Source organism: Salmo trutta, chromosome 31, assembly GCF_901001165.1.
Source record: "Salmo trutta chromosome 31, fSalTru1.1, whole genome shotgun sequence".
Taxonomy (NCBI): domain Eukaryota; kingdom Metazoa; phylum Chordata; class Actinopteri; order Salmoniformes; family Salmonidae; genus Salmo; species Salmo trutta.
In genome coordinates, this window is record NC_042987.1 from 31,375,381 (window position 1) to 31,397,626 (window position 22,246).

Consider the following 22,246-nt stretch of genomic DNA (forward strand, 5'->3'; position numbering starts at 1 on the left):
GAACTATTTAGGGAAGAAGCAGTCAGCTGGTATTCTGTCTATAATAGAGTGGCCAGCACAGTCACCAGATCTCAACCCTATTGAGCTGTTGTGGGAGCAGCTTGACCGTCAAGTCAATCCAACTTGTGGGAGGTGCTTCAGGAAGCATGGGGTGAAATCTCTTCAGATTACCTCAAGAAATTGACAACTAGAATGCCAAAGGTCTGCAAGGCTATAATTGCTGCAAATGCAGGATTCTTTGACAAAAGCAAAGTTTGAAGGACACAATTATTATTTCAAATAAAAATCATTATTTATAACCTCGTCGACGTCTTGACTATATTTCTTATTCATTTTGCAACTAATTTCATGCATGTTTTTATGGAAAACAAGGACATTTCTAAGTGACCCCAAACTTTTGAACGGTAGTGTATGTGCATGATGCAATCAAAGACACACCCTTCGTAAACTCAATATCTGTTCATTTTAAAAGTGCTGACAAAACAAACTGTGTTGCATAGACTTCAGGTTAGCTCAGGTCTGAAAATAAAGGAGATTATGGCTGAAAAGATTTCCCTTAGGAAATGTAGACCATCACACTGCTTTACTATGTATTATACTGTGAGACAAATGCTAATGCTTAGTAGATAAACTGTCTTTGATGTTTCTACAGAGTGAACTATATTTCTCAGTTAAATTGGATTTTGTGGGAATGTGCAATAAGGGCACAACATCCTACATCCAGTTGGGTCTAAAAAAGGATTCTGTGAGCTTTCAGTGTGTCACCAGAACCTGTATTTCTATCCACGACAGACCAAGGCGCTGTTGGCTGTGTGTATTTTTCATTTCAAACCAAATGCACGACACGCAGACAGAGTGGAAATTATGAGCTCAAAATTATAAGCTCGTGTTTCACAGGAGGCGAGGATCCGAGGCTCATCTGACCGGAGGAACGCTCCCGAGGAGGAAACCGTAGAGGCACCCGTACCTAGTTCTACATAAAGAGGTTACTGACACTGGGCACTGAATGGGGTATTGTGTGGGAGGGACTGACCTCACTGCCGTGCATTTAGCCGTAGAAAATCACGGTCCAGACATAGGGCCCTGGTTAGAACGGGCCCTGGTTAGAACGGGCACTAGTTAGGACGGGCCCTGATTAGAATGGGCCCTGGTTAGGACGGGCCCTGATTAGAATGGGCCTTGTTTGGATGCCCTGGGTTTGACTTCCTGTATACTGTGCAGTATGAGGAAAGGTGCAACGTCATCGAGTACTTTTCTCTGGCTGGTGATGTACAGTTTTTCCACAAGTCTAGGGTTAATTATTAACCTGGGTTTCCCTACATTTCCTGGGCTTCCAACACCCAAACTTTCCATTCAAACCAATAGGTGACTAATTATCTTGGGCTGGGGAAAATAATTATAGCTAGGAAAAAGGGCCCGCAACACTGAAATGGTGCTGGGAGAAACACAAGCAGTGCAAAGGCACCAGCCAATGCCCTGACACTTTGTAAAAAGATCAGAGATAATTTCACTTCAAATTAGGTCATTAATGGCTTTTAATCATGAGGGTAAATGAATAAATCATTGTGCAAAACGTTTAAAAACAGTGTAGTCATCTTCCGAAGTTCCTGTCTTAAGTCAGCTCTACCATAACTCCCTCAAGCCAAAACACTGATGAAAAGCTTAAAATGGATGAGGAGGGCTTGCGAGGTGTTTCATCAGTATTACTGTTCTCCCATGAGGTGACTCATGTTCCCTGTTCTTTGACTCGGTCACACAGCTGGCTTACATAATTCACAGACATGCTGAAAGGAAACCACGGACACTCAACCTTTTCTAGGGGACACAGCCAGTGGACAATATAGAGATGAACATAAACCCATCCTTTGGTGAATCATAAATGGCCATGTGAAGGCCAGGAGACTTAAATCCAGGAACAAGGACAAGCAACACACACAGAATATCCCAAACGAGCGCCCAAAAAGACAGAATATCCCAAACGAGCACCCAAAAAGACAGAATAATCCAAACGAGCACCCAAACGAGCGCCCAGAATAACCCAAATGAGCGTCCTGTGTTCCAACGGCACGTTGTGTTAGCTAATCCAAGTTTATAATTTTAAAAGGCTAACACAAAGTGCCATTGGAACACAGGAGTGATGGTTGCTGATAATGGGCCTCTGTACGCCTATGTAGATATTTCATAAAAAAATCTGTTGTTTCCAGCTGCAAGAACAGCTCAAATACTCAAGAGAAACGACAGTCCATCATTACTTTAAGACAGGTATTCCAAAATTGGGGTACACACAATGTCGTCTGAGTAGCCTCATTTCACTGCCAAAAATACAATTAAACCATCCAGTGTTCAGCGAAATAACAACAACGTCAAATACAAGTATCCTAGTCAAATAATTAAACATCCAATCACATTAACGGTTACTCTCTCGCGGGAATTCCACTAACGGTCCGTATGTAGCCAAACGTAGCTGCTGCTCATGTTGGTATCTGTACTGATGGCACAAAAGCCATAACAGGGAGACATAGTGGAGTGGTAATGCGCGAGCAAGCAGTTGCTCCCGACGCCACTTGGGTACACTGCAGCATCCACCAAGAGGCTCTTGCTGCCAAGGGAATGCCTGACAGCTTGAAAGACATTTCGGACACTACAGTGAAAATGGTTAACTTTGTTAAAGCAAGGCCCCTGAACTCTCGTGTATTTTCTGCACTATGCAATGATATGGGTAGCACCCATGTAACGCTTTTACAACATACAGAAGTGCGCTGGTTATCAAGGGGCAAAGTATTGACACATTTTTTACATGTAAAGACGAGCTTAAAGTTCTTTGCTGACCATCATTTCCACTTGTCTGACCGCTTGACCGATGACGAGTTCCTCACACGACTGGCCTATCCGGGTGATGTTTTTTTCTCGCCTGAATGATCTGAATATTGGGATTACAGTGACTCTCCGCAACTATATTCAATGTGCGGGACAAAATTGAAGCTATGAATAAGAAGTTGGAGCTCTTCTCTGTCTGCATTAACAAGGACAACACACGGGTCTTTCCATCATTGTATGACTTTGTGTGCAAATGAACTCAAGCTTACGGACAATGTCAAATGTGATATAGCGGAGCACCTGAGTGAGTTGAGTGCACAATTACGCAGGTACTTTCCCAAACCGGATGACCCAAACAACTGGATTCGTTATCCCTTTCATGCCCTGCCTCCAGTCCACTTACAGATATCTGAACAAGAGAGCCTCATCGAAATTGCAACATGCGGTTCTGTGAAAATGTAATTTAAATCAGAAGCCACTGACAGATTTCTGGATTGGGCTGCACTCAGAGTATCCTGCCTTGGCAAATCATGCTGTTAAGACACTGATGGCCATTGCAACCACATACCTATGTGAGAGTGGATTCTCGGCCCTCACTAGCATGAAAACTAAATAGAGGCACCGACTGTGTGTGGAAAATGATTTAAGACTGAGACTCTCTCCAATACAACCCAACATTGCAGAGTTATGTGCATCCTTTCAAGCAGACCCTTCTCATTAACCTGTGGTGAGTTATTCACAATTTTCAATGAACAAATAAGGTTTTATATGTAAGATGGTTAGATAAATATCAAAATGATTGATTATTATTATTATTATTTGTGCCCTGGTCCTATAAGAGCTCTTTGTCACTTCCCACAAGCCAGGTTGTGACTAAAACTCACACTCATTCTTATGTTTAATAAAATGTATCGTATAGTGTGTGTGGCAGGCTTACAAAGATGGCAAAAAAACAACATTTGAGAGTGCGCTGACCCTGGTGCTAGAGGGGGTACGCAGCTGGATGTTGAATATTTGAAGGGGTACGGGACTATAAAAAGTTTGGGAACCACTGCTTTAAGACTCGAAGGTTTGTCAATACGGAACATTTCAAGAACTTTGAAAGTTTCTTCAAGTGCAGTCGCAAAAACCATCAAGCTCCATGATGAAAATGGCTCTCATCCGCCACAGGAAAGGAAGATCCAGAGCTACGTCTGCTGCAGAGGATAAGTTCATTAGAGATACCAGCCTCAAAAAAATAATAATAATAAATTCGGCATTTAACTGCACACCAAATAGATGCTTCACAGAGTTCAAGCAACAGACACATCCAAACATCAATTGTTCAGAGGAGACTGCGTAAATCATAAGGTAGGCCACTTGATTTGAACAGTGGACAGGCTAACATGCATACCGTTGGGGATGGACAAAAGGGTGTGTTCATAACAATTCAACTGTTCAACCTTGTTAACCAGCAAATAAATCCAAGTTTAGCTGGTTACTAGTACGTGAGAGATTGTTTATGAGACCTAGCTGTGTTAATTTTCTATAATGCCTGCTACAAGATGTTGGTCATGATTAGTGAACGTGCATTATGCATGGTTCATTATGCATGGATCTGTTAAAAAGCCATCACTAGCCGGCCTCCACCCAGTACCCTGCCCGGAACTTAGTCACGGTCACTAGCCGGCTACCACCCGGTTACTCAACCCTGCACCTTAGAGGCTGCTGCCCTATATACATAGGCATGGAACAGCGGAGGCTCCTCAGAGGAGGAAGGGGAGGACCATCCTCCTTATGGAATTTAATAAAAATAGTGAATCATGAAAAGTTATCCTTTTAGATAAAACTATACTAAATATATTCACGTCACCAAATAATTGATTAAAACACACTGTTTTGCAATGAAGGTCTAAAGTTACCTCAACAGCACTCTGTGGGGTAGCACCATGTAGCCAGAGGAGAGCTAAACTCAGCAAAAAAAGAAACGTCCTCTCACTGTCAACTGCGTTTATTTTCAGCAAACTTAACATGTGTAAATATTTGTATGAACAGAACAAGATTCAACAACTGAGGCATAAACTGAACAAGTTCCACAGACATGTGACTAACAGAAATGGAATAATGTGTCCCTGAACAAAAGGGGGGTCAAAATCAGAAGTAACAGTCAGTATGTGGTGTGGCCACCAGCTGCATTAAGTACTGTAGTGCATCTCCTCCTCATGGACTGCACCAGATTTGCCAGTTCTTGCTGTGAGATGTTATTCCACTCTTCCACCAAGGTACCTGCAAGTTCCCGGACATTTCTGGGGGGAATGGCCCTAGCCCTCACCCTCCGATCCAACAGGTCCCAGACGTGCTCAATGGGATTGAGATCCGGGCTCTTCGCTGGCCATGCCAGAACACTGACATTCCTGTCTTGCAGGAAATCACGCACAGACCGAGCAGTATGGCTGGTGGCATTGTCATGCTGGAGGGTCATGTCAGGATGAGCCTGCAGGAAGGGTACCACATGAGGGAGGAGGATGTCTTCCCTGTAACGCACAGCGTTGAGATTGCCTGCAATGACAATAAGCTCTGTTCGATGATGCTGTGACACACCGCCCCAGACCATGACGGACCCTCCACCTCCAAATAGATCCCGCTCCAGAGTACAGACCTCGGTATAATGCTCATTTCTTCGACGATAAACACAAGTCCGACCATCACCCCTGGTGAAACAAAACCGCGACTCGTCAGTGAAGAGCACTTTTTGCCAGTCCTGTCTGGTCCAGCAACGGTGGGTTTGTGCCCTTAGGCGACGTTGTTTCCGGTGATGTCTGGTGAGGACCTGCCTTTACAACAGGCCTACAAGCCCTCAGTCCAGCCTCTCTCAGCCTATTGCGGACAGTCTGAGCACTGATGGAGTGATTGTGCGTTACTGGTGTAACTCGGGCAGTTGTTGTTGCCATCCTGTACCTGTCCCGCAGGTGTGATGTTTGGATGTACTGATCCTGTGCAGGTGTTGTTACACGTGGTCCTGTCTCCCTGTAGCGCTGTCTTAGGCATCTCACAGTACAGACATTGGAATTTATTGCCCTGGCCACATCTGCAGTCCTCATGCCTCCTTGCAGCATGCCTAAGGCACGTTCACGCAGATGAGCAGGGACCCTGGGCATCTTTCTTTTGGTATTTTTCAGAGTCCGTAGAAAGGCCTCTTTAGTGTCCTAAGTTTTCATCACTGTGACCTTAATTGCCTACCATCTGTAAGCTGTTAGTGTCTTAACAACCGTTCCACAGGTGCATGTTCATTAATTGTTTATGGTTCATTGAACAAGCATGGGAAACAGTGTTTAACTTCATTGGGATAGGGGGCAGCATTGGGAAGTTTGGATGAAAAGCGTGCCCAGAGTAAATTGCCTGTTACTCAGAAGCTAGGATATGCGTATAACTGGTAGATTTGGATAGAAAACACTCTAAAGTTTCCAAAACTGTTAAAATAATGTATGTGGGTATAACAGAACTCATATGGCAGGCAAAAACCTGAGACAAATCCAACCAGGAAGTGGGAAATCTGAGGTTTGTAGTTTTTTTAAGTGATTGCCTATCCAATATCCTCTGTCTGTGTGGTCAGATTGCACTTTCTAAGGGTTCCAGTAGATGTCAACAGTCTTTAGAAGTTGTTTCAGGCTTGTATTGTGAAAGGGGATCGAATAAGAGCTGTTTCAACAAGTGGTCTCGCGCGTGGCCGTGAGCGACGCTCGTTCTCTTTCCTTTCTGATGACAACGGAATTGTCCGGTTGGAATATTATTGAAGATTTATGATAAAAAAACATCCTAAAGATTGATTACATACATCGTTTGACATGTTTCTACGAACTTTAATGGAACTTTTTTGACTTTTCGTCTGGACTTTGTACCCGCGCTTTGTGCATTTGGATTACTTGACTAAACACGCGAACAAAAAGCCTTTTTGAAATCGGACACAGCGGCTGGATTAACAAGAAGTTTATCTTTAATCCTATGTATAACACTTGTATCTTTCATCAATGTTTATGATGAGTATTTCTGTAATTTGATGTGGCTCTCTGCAATTTCACCGGATGTTTGTTTGAGACAATGCATTTCTGAACATAACGCGCCAATTTCAAATGAGGTTTTTGGACATAAAGATGAACTTTATCGAACAAAACACACATTTATTGTCTAACATGGAGTCCTAGGCGTGCCATCCGGTGAAGATCATCAAAGGTTAGTGATTAATTTTAACGCTATTTCTGACTTTTGTGACACCTCTCCTTCTTTGGAAAATGGCTGTATGGTTTTCTATGGCTAGGCGCTGACCTAACATAATTGCATGGTGTGCTTTCGCCATAAAGCCTTTTTGAAATCGGACACTGTGACTGGATTAACAAGAAGTTTATCTTTAAAATGGTGTATAATACTTGTATGTATGAGGAATTTTAATTATGAGATTTCTGTTGTTTGAATTTGGTGCCCTGCAATTTCACTGGATGTTGGCGAGGTGGGACGCTCATGTCCCGAACGATCCCAGAGAGGTGAAGATCTGTGAAGTTATTTGGATTTTTACGAATTATCTTTGAAAGACAGGGTCCTGAAAAAGAGACGTTTATTTTTTTGCTGAGTTTATTTTCCGTCCTCCTCTGGGTACATTGACTTCAATACAAAACCTCGGAGACTCATGGTAATTATGAGAACTTCCGGAGTGCATAAAATGTGGTGAGTAGTTCACTCGAAGACAGAGAAAGACAAGAGTTGAACAGTTAACAAATTCATTTGTTTCAAAATTAAGAAGAAGCAAGAGAGAGCTAGCGATAGTCTGTTGTATTTTTTTAAACTATCACTTTCACTTAGCTCGCAATTTTTAAAATTTTATTTCACCTTTATTTAACCAGGTAGGCCAGTTGAGAACAAGTTCTCATTTATAACTGCGACCTGGCCAAGATAAAGCAAAGCAGTTTGACACATACAACAACACAGAGTTACACATGGAATAAACAAACATACACTCAATAATACAGCAGAAAGAAAGTATATATACAGTGTGTTCAAATGAAGTAAGATAAGGGAGGTAAGGCAATAACATAGGCCATAGTGGCGAGGTAATTACGATATAGCAATTAAACACCGGAGTGATAGATGTGCAGAAGAAGAATGTGCAAGTAGAGATACTGGGGTGAAAAGGAGCAAAATAAATAAATAAATACAGTATGGGGATGAGGTAGTTGGATGGGCTATTTACAGATAGGCTATGTACAGGTGCAGTGATCTTTGAGCTGCTCTGACAGCTGGTGCTTGAAGTTAGTGAGGGAGATAAGAGTCTCCAGCTTCAGTGATTTTTACAGTTCGTTCCAGTCATTGGCAGCAGAGAACTGTAAGGAAAGGCGGCCAAAAGAGGAATTGGCTTTGGGGGTGACCAGTGCATACCTGCTGGAGCGCGTGCTGCGGGTGGGTGCTGCTATGGTGACCAGTAAACTGAGATAAGGCGGGGCTTTACTTGTAGATGACCTGGAGCCAGTGGGTCTGGCGACGAGTATGAAGCGAGGGCCAGCCAACGAGAGCGTACAGGTCGCAGTGGTGGGTAGTATATGGGGCTTTGGTGACAAAACGGATGGCACTGTGATAGACTGTATCCAATTTGTTGAGTAGAGTGTTGGAGGCTATTTTGTAAATGACATCGCCGAAGTCGAGGATCGGTAGGATAGTCAGATTTACGAGGGTATGTTTGGCAGCATGAGTGAAGGATGCTTTGTTGCGAAATAGGAAGCTGATTCTAGATTTAATTTTGGATTGGAGATGCTTAATGTGGGTCTGGAAGGAGAGTTTACAGTCTAGCCAGACACCTAGGTATTTGTAGTTGTCCACATATTCTAGGTCAGAACTGTCCAGAGTAGTGATGCTGGACGGGCGGGCAGGTGCGGGCAGCAATCGGTTGAAGAGCATGCATTTAGTTTTACTTGCATTTAAGAGCAGTTGGAGGCCACGGAAGGAGAGTTGTATGGCATTGAAGCTCGTCTGGAGGTTAGTTAACACAGTGTCCAAAGAAGGGCCAGAAGTATACAGAATGTTGTCGTCTGCGTTGAGGTGGATCAGAGAATCACCAGCAGCAAGAGCGACATCATTGATGTATACAGAGAAGAGAGTCGGCCCGAGAATTGAACCCTGTGGCACCCCCATAGAGACTGCCAGAGGTCTGGACAACAGGCCCTCCGATTTGACACACTGAACTCTATCTGAGAAGAGGTTGGTGAACCAGGCGAGTCATTTGAGAAACCAAGGCTGTTGAGTCTGCTGATAAGAATGTGGTGATTGACAGAGTCGAAAGCCTTGGCCAGGTCGATAAATATGGCTGCACAGTAATGTCTCATAGCGATGGCGGTTATGATATCGTTTAGGACCTTGAGCGTGGCTGAGGTGTACCCATGAGCAGCTCTGAAACCAGATTGCATAGTGGAGAAGGTACGGTGGGATTCGAAATGGTCGGTGATCTGTTTGTTAACTTGGCTTTCGAAGACCTTAGAAAGGCAGGGTAGGATAGATATAGGTCTGTAGCAGTGTGGGTCTAGAGTGTCTCCCCCTTTGAAGAGGGGGGTGACCGCGGCAGCGTTCCAATCTTTGGGGATCTCAGACAATATGAAAGCGAGGTTGAACAGGCTAGTAATGGGGGTTGCAACAATTTCGGCAGATCATTTTAGAAAGAGAGGGTCCAGATTGTCTAGCCCAGCTGATTTGAAGGGGTCCAGATTTTGCAGCTCTTTCAGAACATCAGCTATCTGGATTTGGGTAAAGGATAAATGGGGGAGGCTTGAGCAAATTGCTGTGGGGGGTGCAGGGCAGTTGACCGGGGTAGGGGTAGCCAGGTGTAAAGTATGGCCAGCCGTAGAAAAATGCTTATTAAAATTCTCCATTATCGTGGATTTATCGGTGGTGACAGTGTTTCCTAGTCTCAGTGCAGTGGGCAGCTGAGAGGAGGTGCTCTTATTCTCCATGGACTTTACAGTGTCCCAGAACTTTTTTGAGTTTGTGCTACAGGATGCAAATTTCTGTTTGAAAAAGCTAGCCTTAGCTTTCCTAAATGCTTGTGTATATTGGTTCCTAACTTCCCTGAAAAGTTGCATATCACGGGGGCTATTTGATGCTAATGCAGTACGCCACAGGATGTTGTTGTGCTGGTCAAGGGCAGTCAGGTCTGGAGTGAACCAAGGGCTACAGTGGGGCAAAAAAGTATTTAGTCAGCCACCAATTGTGCAAGTTCTCCCACTTAAAAAGATGAGAGAGGCCTGTAATTTTCATCATAGGTACACGTCAACTATGACAGACAAAATGAGAAAAAAAATCCAGAAAATCACATTGTAGGATTTTTAATGAATTTATTTGCAAATTATGGTGGAAAATAAGTATTTGGTCACCTACAAACAAGCAAGATTTCTGGCTATCACAGACCTGTAACTTCTTCTTTAAGGGGCTCCTCTGTCCTCCACTCGTTACCTGTATTAATGGCACCTGTTTGAACTTGTTATCAGTATAAAAGACACCTGTCCACAACCTCAAACAGTCACACTCCAAACTCCACTATGGCCAAGACCAAAGAGCTGTCAAAGGACACCAGAAACAAAATTGTAGACCTGCACCAGGCTGGGAAGACTGAATCTGCAATAGGTAAGCAGCTTGGTTTGAAGAAATAAACTGTGGGAGCAATTATTAGGAAATGGAAGACATACAAGACCACTGATAATCTCCCTGGATCTGGGGCTCCACGCAAGATCTCACCCCGTGGGGTCAAAATGATCACAAGAACGGTGAGCAAAAATCCCAGAACCACACGGGGGGACCTAGTGAATGACCTGCAGAGAGCTGGGACCAAAGTAACAAAGCCTACCATCAGTAACACACTACGCCGCCAGGGACTCAAATCCTGCAGTGCCAGACGTGTCCCCCTGCTTAAGCCAGTACATGTCCAGGCCCGTCTGAAGTTTGCTAGAGAGCATTTGGATGATCCAGAAGAGGATTGGGAGAATGTCATATGGTCAGATGAAACCAAAATATAACTTTTTGGTAAAAACTCAACTCGTCGTGTTTGGAGGACAAAGAATGCTGAGTTGCATCCAAAGAACACCATACCTACTGTGAAGCATGGGGGTGGAAACATCATGCTTTGGGGCTGTTTTTCTGCAAAGGGACCAGGACGACTGATCCGTGTAAAGGAAAGAATGAATGGGGCCATGTATCGTGAGATTTTGAGTGAAAACCTCCTTCCATCAGCAAGGGCATTGAAGATGAAACGTGGCTGGGTCTTTCAGCATGACAATGATCCCAAACACACCGCCCGGGCAACGAAGGACTGGCTTCGTAAGAAGCATTTCAAGGTCCTGGAGTGGCCTAGCCAGTCTCCAGATCTCAACCCCAAAGAAAATCTTTGGAGGGATTTGAAAGTCCTTGTTGCCCAGCGACAGCCCCAAAACATCACTGCTCTAGAGGAGATCTGCATGGAGGAATGGGCCAAAATACCAGCAACAGTGTGTGAAAACCTTGTGAAGACTTACAGAAAACGTTTGACCTGTGTCATTGCCAACAAAGGGTATGTAACAAAGTATTGAGATAAACTTTTGTTATTGACCAAATACTTATTTTCCACCATAATTTGCAAATAAATTCATTAAAAATCCTACAATGAGATTTTCTGGATTTTTTTTCTTCTCATTTTGTCTGTCATAGTTGAAGTGTACCTATGATGAAAATGACAGGCCTCTCATCTTTTTAAGTGGGAGAACTTGCACAATTGGTGGCTGACTAAATACTTTTTTGCCCCACTGTATATCTGTTCCTGGTTCTATTTTTTTGAATGGGGCATGCTTATTTAAGATGGTGAGGAAGGCACTTTTAAAGAATAACCAGGCATCCTCTACTGACGGGAAGGATATTTAGGAAGCATTTTAGGGAGAGCGTTTTACGGAGCGTTTGACAGTGATGAGGGGTGGTCATTTGACCGCAGACCCATTACTGATGCAGGCAATGAGGCAGTGATCGCTGAGATCTTGGTTGAAGACAGCAGAGGTGTATTTGAAGGGCAAGTTGGTTAGGATGATATCTATGAAGGTGCCCGTGTTTACAGATTTGGGGTTGTACCTGGTAGGTTCATTGATAATTTGTGTGAGATTGAGGGCATCAAGCTTAGATTGTAGGATGGCCGGGGTGTTAAGCATATCCCAGTTTAGGTCACCTAGCAGCACGAGCTCTGAAGATAGATGGGGGGCAATCAATTCACATATGGTGTCCAGGGCACAGCTGGGGGCAGAGGGTGGTCTATAGCAAGCGGCAACGGTGAGAGACTTGTTTCTGGAAAGGTGGATTTTTAGAAGTAGAGGCTTGAATTGTTTGGGCACAGACCTGGATAGTATGACACTCTGCAGGCTCTCTCTGCAGTAGATAGAACTGCCAAAGGGGGTGGAGTGGCTATCTTGTCGGAGAATGTTATAGTTAGAGATGGAAATTTCAGAGTTTTTGGTGGTCTTCCTAAGCCAGCATTCAGAAAAGGCTAGGACATCCGGGTTGGCAGAGTGTGCGAAGGCAGTGAATTAAAATATACTTGGGGAGGAGGCTTCTAATGTTAACATGCATGAAACCAAGGCTTTTACGGTTACAGAAGTCAACAAATGAGAGTGCCTGGGGAATGGGAGGAGTTAGGCACTGCTGGGCCTGGATTAACCTCTACATCACCAGAGGAGGAGTAGGATAAGGGTACGGCTAAAGGCTATGAGAACTGGTTGTCTAGTACGTTCGGAAGAGAGTAAAAGGAGCAGGTTTCTGGGCACGGTAGAATAGATTCAAGGCATAATGTACAGACAAAGGTATGATAGGATGTGGATACAGTGGAGGTAAACCTAGGCATAGAGTGACGATGAGAGAGATATTGTCTCTAGAGACATCATTCAAACCAGGTGATGTCACCGCATGTGTGGGAGGTGGAACTGAAGGGTTAGCTAAGGCATATTGAGCAGGGCTGGAGGCTCTACAGTGAAATAAGACAATAATCACTAACCAGATGCAACTAGCTAGTTTAGCCTACTCACACACTCTGCTCAAACAGAGGGATGCTATGTTAGCTAGCTGGCTATGACTATCCAACACAACACTGGAACTCTTCCAAGTCAAGGTAAGCTTTTGGTTTTATTAATTTATTGCCATCGGGGCCCAGCAGTGTAACTGCTAAACTGCTTTCTTACTACAATCTACTGCATGACCGTAGCGGATTTACTAACACGTTAGTTCTTGTAGTTCTAGTTGACTATGACGTGACAACAATGTAGGCAATGTGTAGCGGTTGGTCATGATATGGTTTGGCTTGGAAAGTTTTATTTTGCCTGATCACAGACAGCTGATGTGTTGTGCACTGAAGTCCACAAGCAAAGGGAAAAGGTGAGAGGAGGAAAGCATGTAGATAGTTGCGAAGAGGAATTACAACGAGCAAAGTGATCATGCGGTTTTTATGTGGCTGCTATGAAAGTGAATTGTTTGCGTGTGATCAGGGATGTATTCATTCTGGCGATTCTGTTGAAAAACGTTTCTTAAACGAAAGCAAACGGAACGAAACTGAGAAACATAGCTGAATTTGTCCAATAGAAACTCACATTTGCAACTGTTGGACTAATGATTACACTCTAGATCAGCTAGATGCAGGAAAAAGTGTTTAAGGCAGTATTGAATGTGTCATTGTCGGTCACCTTGATTACTCAATTCTCTTGACCTGTGTACCTACGTTCATACGCTAGGTTGTAGCAACCTCATGATGGGTATAGGGAAAATTAGAGTATAATGTAGTTGCCTAAACCTATCGATGTTACATTGAGCTGGGTGAATGGAATATGAAAAAGTCATCCAATATGCTGTAATAGAAATAAGGCCATGCTCATAAAAAATAAATAATTCTCCCTCCTCTTAAACAGAACCAACCGCCACTGACGTGCAACACTGGTCACTTTAATAATGTTTACATACTGTTGTTACATTTCATATGTACAGTACCTTTGGAAAGTATTAAGACGCCTTGACTTTTTCCACATTTTGTTATGTTACAGCATCATTGTAAAATTTATTAAATTATCTTTTTTCCTCATCAATGTACACACAATACCCCCTACTGACAAAGCAAAAACAGGTTTAGAAATCTTTGCTCATTTAAAAAAAATTAAAACTGAAATATTACATTTACATAAGTATTCAGACCCTTTACTCAGTACTTTGTTGAAGCACCTTTGGCAGCAATTACAGCATTGAGTCTTCTTGGGTATGACTCTACAAGCTTGGCACACTTGTATATATGGGGAGTTTCCCCCATTCTTCTCTGCACATCCTCTCAAGCTCTGTCAGGTTGAATGGGGAGCGTTGCTGCACAGCTATTTTCAGATCTCTCCAGAGATGTTAGATCGGGTTCAAGTCCAGGCTCTGGGTGGGCCACTCAAGGACATTCAGAGACTTGTCCCGAAGCCACTCCTCCATTGTCTTGGCTATGTGCTTAGGGTCGTTGTCCTGTTGGAAGGTGAACCTTCGCCCCAGTTGGAGGTCCTGAGCAGGTTTTTATCAAGGATCTCTCTGTACTTTGCTCCGTTCATCTTTGCCTCGATCCTGACTAGTCTCCCAGTCCCTGCTGTTGAAAACCATCCCCACAGCATGATGCTGCCACCACCATTCTTCACCGTAGGGATGGTGCTAGGTTTCCTCCCGACGTGACGCTTGGCATTCAGGCCAAAAAGTTCAATCTTGGTTTCATCAGACCAGAGAATCTTGTTTCTCATGGTCTGCAAGTCTTTAGGTGCCTTTTGGCAAACTCCAAGCGGCCTGTCATGTGCCTTTTACTGAGGAGTGGCTTCCGTCTAGCCACTCTACCATAAAGACCTGATTGGTGGAGTGCTGCAGAGATGGTTGTCCTTCTGGAAGGTTCTCCCATCTCTGGAAAGGAACTCTAGATCTCTGTCAGAGTGACCATCAGGTTCTTGGTCACTTCCCTGACCAAGGCCCTTCTCCCCCGATTGCTCAGTTTGGCCTGGCAGCCAGCTCTAGAAAGAGTCATGGTGGTTCCAAATTTCTTCCGTTTAAGAATGGTGGAGGCAGCCTCCCGAGTGGCGCACTGATCAGTGCTAGTGGCGTCACTACGGATCCGGGTTCGATCCCGGGCTGAGACAGCGCACAATTGGCCCAGTGTCGTCCTGGAGTGACTCTTTGTGGCCGCCAGGCATATGCACGCTAGCTTCGGTCGCCAGCTTTGAGGTGTTTCCCCCATGGTGCAGCTGGCTTCTGGGTTAAGCAAGCAATGTGTCAAGAAGCAGTGCGTCTTGGCAGGGTCGTGTTTCGAAGGATGCATGGCTCTCGACCTTTGCCTCGCCGAGTCCGCACGGGAGTTACAGCGATGGGACAATTGGATATCACAAAAATGTGGAGAAAAAGGGGTTAAAAAGTACAAAAAATACAATCAAAAATGAAAATAGATGGAGGTCACTGTGTTCTTGGGAACTTTCAATACTGCAGACAGTTTTTGGTACCCTTCCCCTGATCTGTGCCTTGACGCAATCCTGTCTCGGAGCTCTATGGACAATTCCTTCGACCTCATGGCTTGGTTTTTGCTCTGACATACACTGTCAACTGTGGGACCTTATATAGACAAGGGTGTGCCTTCCAAATCATGTCCAATCAATTGAATTTACCACAGGTGGACTCCAATCAAGTTGTCGAAACATCTCAAGGATGATCATTGAAAACAGGATGCACCTGAGCTCAATTCCGAGTCTCATAGCAAAGGGGCTGAATACTTATGTGAATTAGGTATTGTCGTTATTTATTTTTAATACATGTGTAAAATGTCTAAAAACCTGTTTTCGGCTTTGTCATTATGGGGTATTGTGTGTAGATTGCTGAGGATTTTTTTTTAAATTCATTTTAGAATAAGGCTGTAATGTATTCTAGTCAATGCCATTCTATTAAACTATTGCTGTACTATTTTATCCTAATATTCTTCAGTGATACTACATATTCTATCCAAATACTGTCCTATAATGTCTATACATCCCATCACATATATACACTATATATATATTTACACTCTGGTCAGACATTGCTCATCCTAATATTTCTATATTTCTTAATTCCCTTCTTTTACTTATAGATGTGTTAGATATTACTGCACTGTTGGAGCTAGGAACGTAAGCATTTTGCTACACCCGCAATAACATCTGCTAAATATGTGTATGCAAACAATAACATTTGATTACATTTGTAACAAAAAGGCCATTTTCATGGAAGGCCTTGAAAGCCAGATCAGTGATTATTACAAAAACGCAGGTTAAACTATTTTGATAAAATTTGTGGGTCTTATGATTGTGGAAGGCTTATATTTAGCCTAGGTATAATTTCACAAGCTCTTAACTCATTAGATTATTGCTAACTGTTTGAAATGCAGTATATTTGACCTTTAAATTGTACAACAAATCGTACTGTATATATTGTGAATCGTGCATAAGTTTGAAAAAAATCGAGATATAATGTCTTACCTGGACTTCCTGTTAGCAACCTTAAATACTAAACATAAACAGCTACATTTCCTATGAGTTTACTGTACAAGATGGTATTGCTCAATAAACATTTAATTGGTAGTTATATTGAGTATTGACGACAATGCCAAACACTCCCTTGTTGGTCTTTGAGGAAGAAGGGCTTACATATTTAATGAGGAAGAGAGGGACGACTTACTGACACTGAAGAGCTGGGGGGGTTGGTGCCATAGCCGGACGAGGGGACGGAGGCAACAGACCATCTTCGCCCATCCGCTCTGGAAGAACCAGGAAACAACAAAGAACCTTATGAGCTTTTAAATCCCATACATATCCTCAAGATTTAATCATGAAGCACTACCAAAGGCTGTTTAATATGATTAAAGGAGATATAATTTAAAAATCGACAAAAACAGGAAAAAAGGATCAAATGTTTTCCTACCTTTCAGTGCGGGCCAGGTGGCTGGTTTATCACATTATGAGAAAGAGCCAGAGAAAAAGAAAGGAAAAAATTAGGACACAAACACATTCATTGACACAGTGAAGCTGTCAGAAGCTCACGACCTGGCGTCAATGTGCTGAACACCTGACAAGATGCCATGAACCCAATGGTACCTGCTTAATGAGTCATTTCTCACACACACACACACACACACACACACACACACACACACACACACACACACACACACACACGCACACACACACACACACGTTTCACCACCCTTCAGCTCAACCACTTTTGTAGTAGAAAACAAATAATTCAGTCATTGTCTATATGAATCGTCTACATGAATGCTGCTGCCACTGTATTGAAGCCATTGGATGCAGTTTATCATAGCACAAAGGTTCAGTACACATCATTGCATTTTGTATCAAAGTACAAAGTAGGCTGGTCATTCTTGAAGTCTCGTAGATCATGCATTACGCTCTTTTTGTCTATAAAGCCCTCTTGCATAAACTTCCGCCATGCCTTACTTAATTGTTAACCTTCAGACGTATCAATTACCAGATCCAGACCCATTCAATCTCCGCCGAGTTAGGTAAATCTTCCAAGAGTGTGCAAAGCTGTCATCAAGGCAAAGGGTGGCTACTTTGAAGAATGTCAAATATAACATATTTTTATTTGTTTAACACTTTTTTGGTTACTACATGATTCCATATGTGTTATTTCATAGTTTGTGTCTTCACTATTATTCTACAATGTAGAAAATAGTAAAAATAATGAAAAACCCTGGAATGAGCAGGTGTCCAAACTTTTGACTGCTACTGTATATGTATAATATGTATAACATATATGTGTATAACATATATATAATGTAATGTTTATTGACGTGTTCATGAAGGACTCGTCTGCGAAAGAGACCATGGTCTCAGCATGACGCCCTGCTTAGATAAAGGTTAAATCATTTTTTGGGGGGGGGCCACAATATTCCTCATGTGTCAGGTTAGAGCCCTGAAAAACCAGTTTATGGCTGACAAATCAGGTCTGACTTAATGAGATTGGGGTTTCTGTACGTATCAGAGCCAGGATTAGCCAACTGATATAGGATGTCTCTTCGGCTTCATATCCCAGATATATTATTATGAATAATAGTAATATTATTTAATATTAAAGTTCTTATACAGCTGAAGAGGAAGAGAAAGGGAGGCTGTTTTGATGTGCTCATAATCATTCAATTCCGATGTGCAGCAGTTTCCAGATAAGCCAGAACAATTATATTTGAGAAGTACTGTGCAGTTAAGTCTCTTTTTACTCACACAGGCAAACGTTGCTTAAGTACATTTATCAAAACAAACTTTCTTGCAGCATCTGGAAAATATTTAGACATACCCCTGGAATATCCCATACAAAGAAAGTTCTTATAACAGCTTTGATTGTATGTCAGTATTTCAAGCACGTCGCCACATGGGATTGTTTACATGGCCAAATAATTGCACACAGAGGACTGCAGTCTGAGTACCATCCAAGCACAACACCTGACATACTGCAGCCATAGCATCTACAGCACATTCGGAAAGTATTCAGACCCCTTGACTTTTTCCACATATTGTCACATTACAGCCTTATTCTAAAATTGATTAAATAGTTTTTTTCCCCCCTCATCAATCTACACACAATTCCCATAATGACAAAGCAAAAACAGGTTCTTAGAAATGTAAGCAAATGTATTAAAAATAAAAAAAACAATACTTTATTTACATATATATATATATATATATATTATATATATATATATATATATATATATTCAGACCCATAGCATCTATGTCCACTTTGGCATCCCCGAACCCTCAGTAAATGTAGCTGTGTCATGTAAGCTGATGCAACCGTGTGCATGGCCAAAATGTTTCATGTGATTTCCCCCACTTATCTCTATAGCTTATGGTGTGGTACACTTACTCCTGTACCATAAAAGGCATTGCCTCACTGTCCTCAAGCCTGACTGGGTTGCAACTGTTTAACACTGAAGGTGATGCTTGTAGCTCACTAGTGGGCTGGCTCACAGTATATGTGACGCGTGACAGGCTCAGGATAAGGCTGTCTGTATCGCATCATCACGGCAGCCCAGAGTAATGAGTGTGCGTGCTGCACACCGACTCTCCCTTTAATTGCGCGGACAAATGCCAAGTCCTATGTCCCACGAGTGGCCCTAGAGCCATTCAGCTGGTTTCACTCTAAAGCACCGTCCTCATTTCTAATAGAGGTATTTGATGCATTGCCGTTGTCATGGAAGAGCGACGAAGGTTCCCTACAGTACCATCCCTTTTCTATGTATTTCTGGGGGGGGTTTGTGAACTAGATCTTTTGGCTACCTATTGTGTGCTAAAGTGAAGGTGCCTTTTGACAGTTCTGAGATGAATTCTGAGATGAATTGCATACCTGCTTTTTATTAGTAGGACTCCTTCAATAATACAGCCAAATTAAAACGTGAATTCCTTCTACTAAACTGAAATAACTGAAAGGAGGATTGGACTTTTCCTTACCTGCGTGCAAACTGGAAGTTGGCGGAGGCACTCGCTGAGACATTTCGGGGGCTTTCTTGGGGACTACTTCCAGCTGAAACACAACAATTAGGCTCTGTTGGTATTTTATCACTGGAACATGTTTTATTAATGAGGAAATAGGCCATGTTGTTATAACTGCAGTCTGCTGTCATTCTTGGGAGCTGATGATGCACAAGTAAAGGACAAGCTTCCCTAAATCCAAAGCAATCAGTCTCTGGTGGAACTGAATTCAATTAACTCAACGCGTATTTACAACCAAGGGGTCTGGAAAGGACAGGGTTTTGTGATAGGCCTAACGCACGCTCACTTGATAACTCTCAATTCCGTCCGTAGCATTACACGTTTATAAACTGTCTGGACAACCTGATTTGTTATGACGAAGTTAAGCGTATCGGTATGCTTTTTACTATGGCTGAGGATAGCAAGTATCACATTTCCTAAGTCTTTCACTGGGCTCACAATCAATAGCCATGAATGAAAACTGTATTTCTTTCATGTGAAATGTATTTCATCAGTTATTCCCCTAAAGTGATACAAAAGCTAAAGCAATATGTACATACGCTTCTTTGGAAACTTGAGCTTCAAAACAGAAGCCAAAGAGCGATTTGAGCTTCGTCAGCTCAGCTGCTTCATTTGAATTTGCCTGAGATAACTCTGAACACACAGTCTAGCATCATGTGGTTAGCTGGTATACTGCACTGGAAAGGTCTGATTGGTCTGCTCTCTCTTTAATGCCACATGCTGATTGGCCTGCTATACATTTATCACATACTGATTGGTCTGCACTCTCTTTATCACATGCTGAGTGCAGTGCAGAGACATCTGACAACAACACCTACCTGTGGCGAGGGGGAGAGGTGAAAGTGGTCGCGAGAGCGTGGGCGAGGGGGTCCCGACTGCCAGACTCCTTCTCTTGTTGTTACGGCAACTGTGTGGAAAAGGGAGAGAATTGTTTTGTGTGATACATTAGAGTAGTGGAATGTAAACCGAGTTGTGATATTGAGGCTTGGTTGTAACATGCAGGTGTTCTGATTATATAGCCTGTATGATACACTATGTACATTTCACCACCAAGTACTGAAAAAAGTATTGGACAACTTTGTTTAACACAAATTAGTCAGCTTAGCAGTCCATTGATAAGAACACCGTCTCTGTTATTGGAGGGCTACGGTGCTTGCAGGGCGTGTCCCCACCAGGCTCCATGTCTCCATGGCCAAGGGTAGATTTACAGAATGGAAGGAACTCATTTTCAGTTTGTTTGTTTCGTAGATGACTGATCCCCAGCCCCATTGTTGACGTTGCGCTGCCACAGGGCCACTGTAATATCAATGCCATCTCGTTGGCAGTGACCTAAAGTAATTGAGAAGCTCAGACGACAACTGAGCCTGACATTTCTGGGTCGGCATGGAGATGAGATTCATGCCCCTCAAACCAAAGGCATTAACTGGGAGAAATGTTTGTTTAATAGCAGAACTCAACTGAGAATAAAAAAGATCCCCTTGTAATAAAATGAATTTAATTCATATTTACATTTATCAAACGTTGATCTGTCCATGTCAATTGTTTCACAACCAATTTTCATTTGCAAAAACAACCTGCCAAGATTAAATCAAAATCCTAAGCAAAACCCTGAGGCAATAGAAAGTACTTCTGTGTCGGTCTCAGTCAAACAACAAGCTGTATTGCTCTGCAGAGACTTGCACAGTACCATGCTTTAGGAAGCTAAGCGCAAATAGTAGACTGACAGATGTACTACGAACCAACAGAGATTGTGGTGAATGCTTGGCGCTTGACACAGCCGGTGTTAGCTGTCAGACGCACCATGAGATCTTCCACATCCACCAGGATTCAAAAAAAAAACTGTAGTAGGCTATGGGCAGACCTGTACGCCACATACACGGAGTACACAAAACATTCAGAACTGGCTCCCAAACTCGGTTCTCGGGGACCCCAAGGGGTGAACATTTGGGGTTTTGCCCTAGCACTACACAGCTGATTGAAATAAACAACTAACTATCAAACTTGAATGATTTGGAGGAGCTGCGTAGTGCTAGGGCTAGACTTTGGGATCCAGAGGACCGTGTTTGGGAAACACTGACACAGTGACCAGCTGAATCCAGGTGAATCCAGGTGAAAGCTATGATTCTTTATTGCTGCCACCTGTTAAATCCACTTCAATCAGTGTAGATGAAGGAGAGGAGACTGGTTAAAAGAAGGATTTTTAAGCCTTGAGACATGGATTGTGTATGTGTGCCATTCAGAGGGTGAATGTGTAAAACAAAGTATTAAAGTGCCTTTGAACAGGAGTATCATAGTACTGGTTTGAGAGTGTCAAGAACTTCAACACTGTATCAAGAGTGGTCCACCACCCAAAGGACATCCAGCCAACTTCACAACTGTGGGAGGCATTGGAGTGAACATGGGCCAGCATCCCTGTGGAACACTTTCAACACCTTGTAGAGGCTGTGCCCCGACGAATTGAGGCTGTTCTGAGGGCAAATGGGGGTGCAACTCAATATTAGGAAGGTGTTCCTAATGTTTAGTATATTCAGTGTATATTTACTGGCTTGCCAATGTATGCTACTGTAGTGAAATATATTTTCTTTGTGATTTCACAAGGATGAAAAATGTTTATGGGAATTTAGAGACCCAAGAAATATTCAACGTTTACACAGATTCTTCTATAAAGTTAATATAACTAAATATTCATGTGAATAAGTTACAGTTTTACTTATATACTTTTGCTAGACTATAGCCTATACTGTAACGAGGAAGTTGTGAGCCTTCGGCATGAACAACACTGTGTCCCTCCTTATACAGCTGCGGCTTCTGTAAGTCAAAACATTATAGGAAACAATAACGGCATAGCCTACAATGGCCACGTTTCTCTATCGGAAACA

The 22,246-nt window shown here is 42.8% G+C and overlaps 1 protein-coding gene across 3 annotated transcripts in view; it reads right to left on the bottom strand.

Annotated features, from left to right (window-relative positions):
- The window catches only part of LOC115169951 (microtubule-associated serine/threonine-protein kinase 3), an 83,604-nt gene that overhangs the window by 33,821 nt on the left and 27,537 nt on the right, over positions 1-22,246 (bottom strand). For all 3 annotated transcript variants that reach the window (XM_029726115.1, XM_029726114.1, XM_029726113.1), the window contains 4 exons: positions 20,186-20,274; positions 19,326-19,398; positions 16,780-16,800; positions 16,537-16,615 (listed from right to left, as the gene is read on the bottom strand). In XM_029726115.1, coding sequence (XP_029581975.1) covers positions 16,537-16,615; positions 16,780-16,800; positions 19,326-19,398; positions 20,186-20,274 — 262 coding nt within the window. The remainder of the gene's footprint in view (positions 1-16,536; positions 16,616-16,779; positions 16,801-19,325; positions 19,399-20,185; positions 20,275-22,246) is intronic.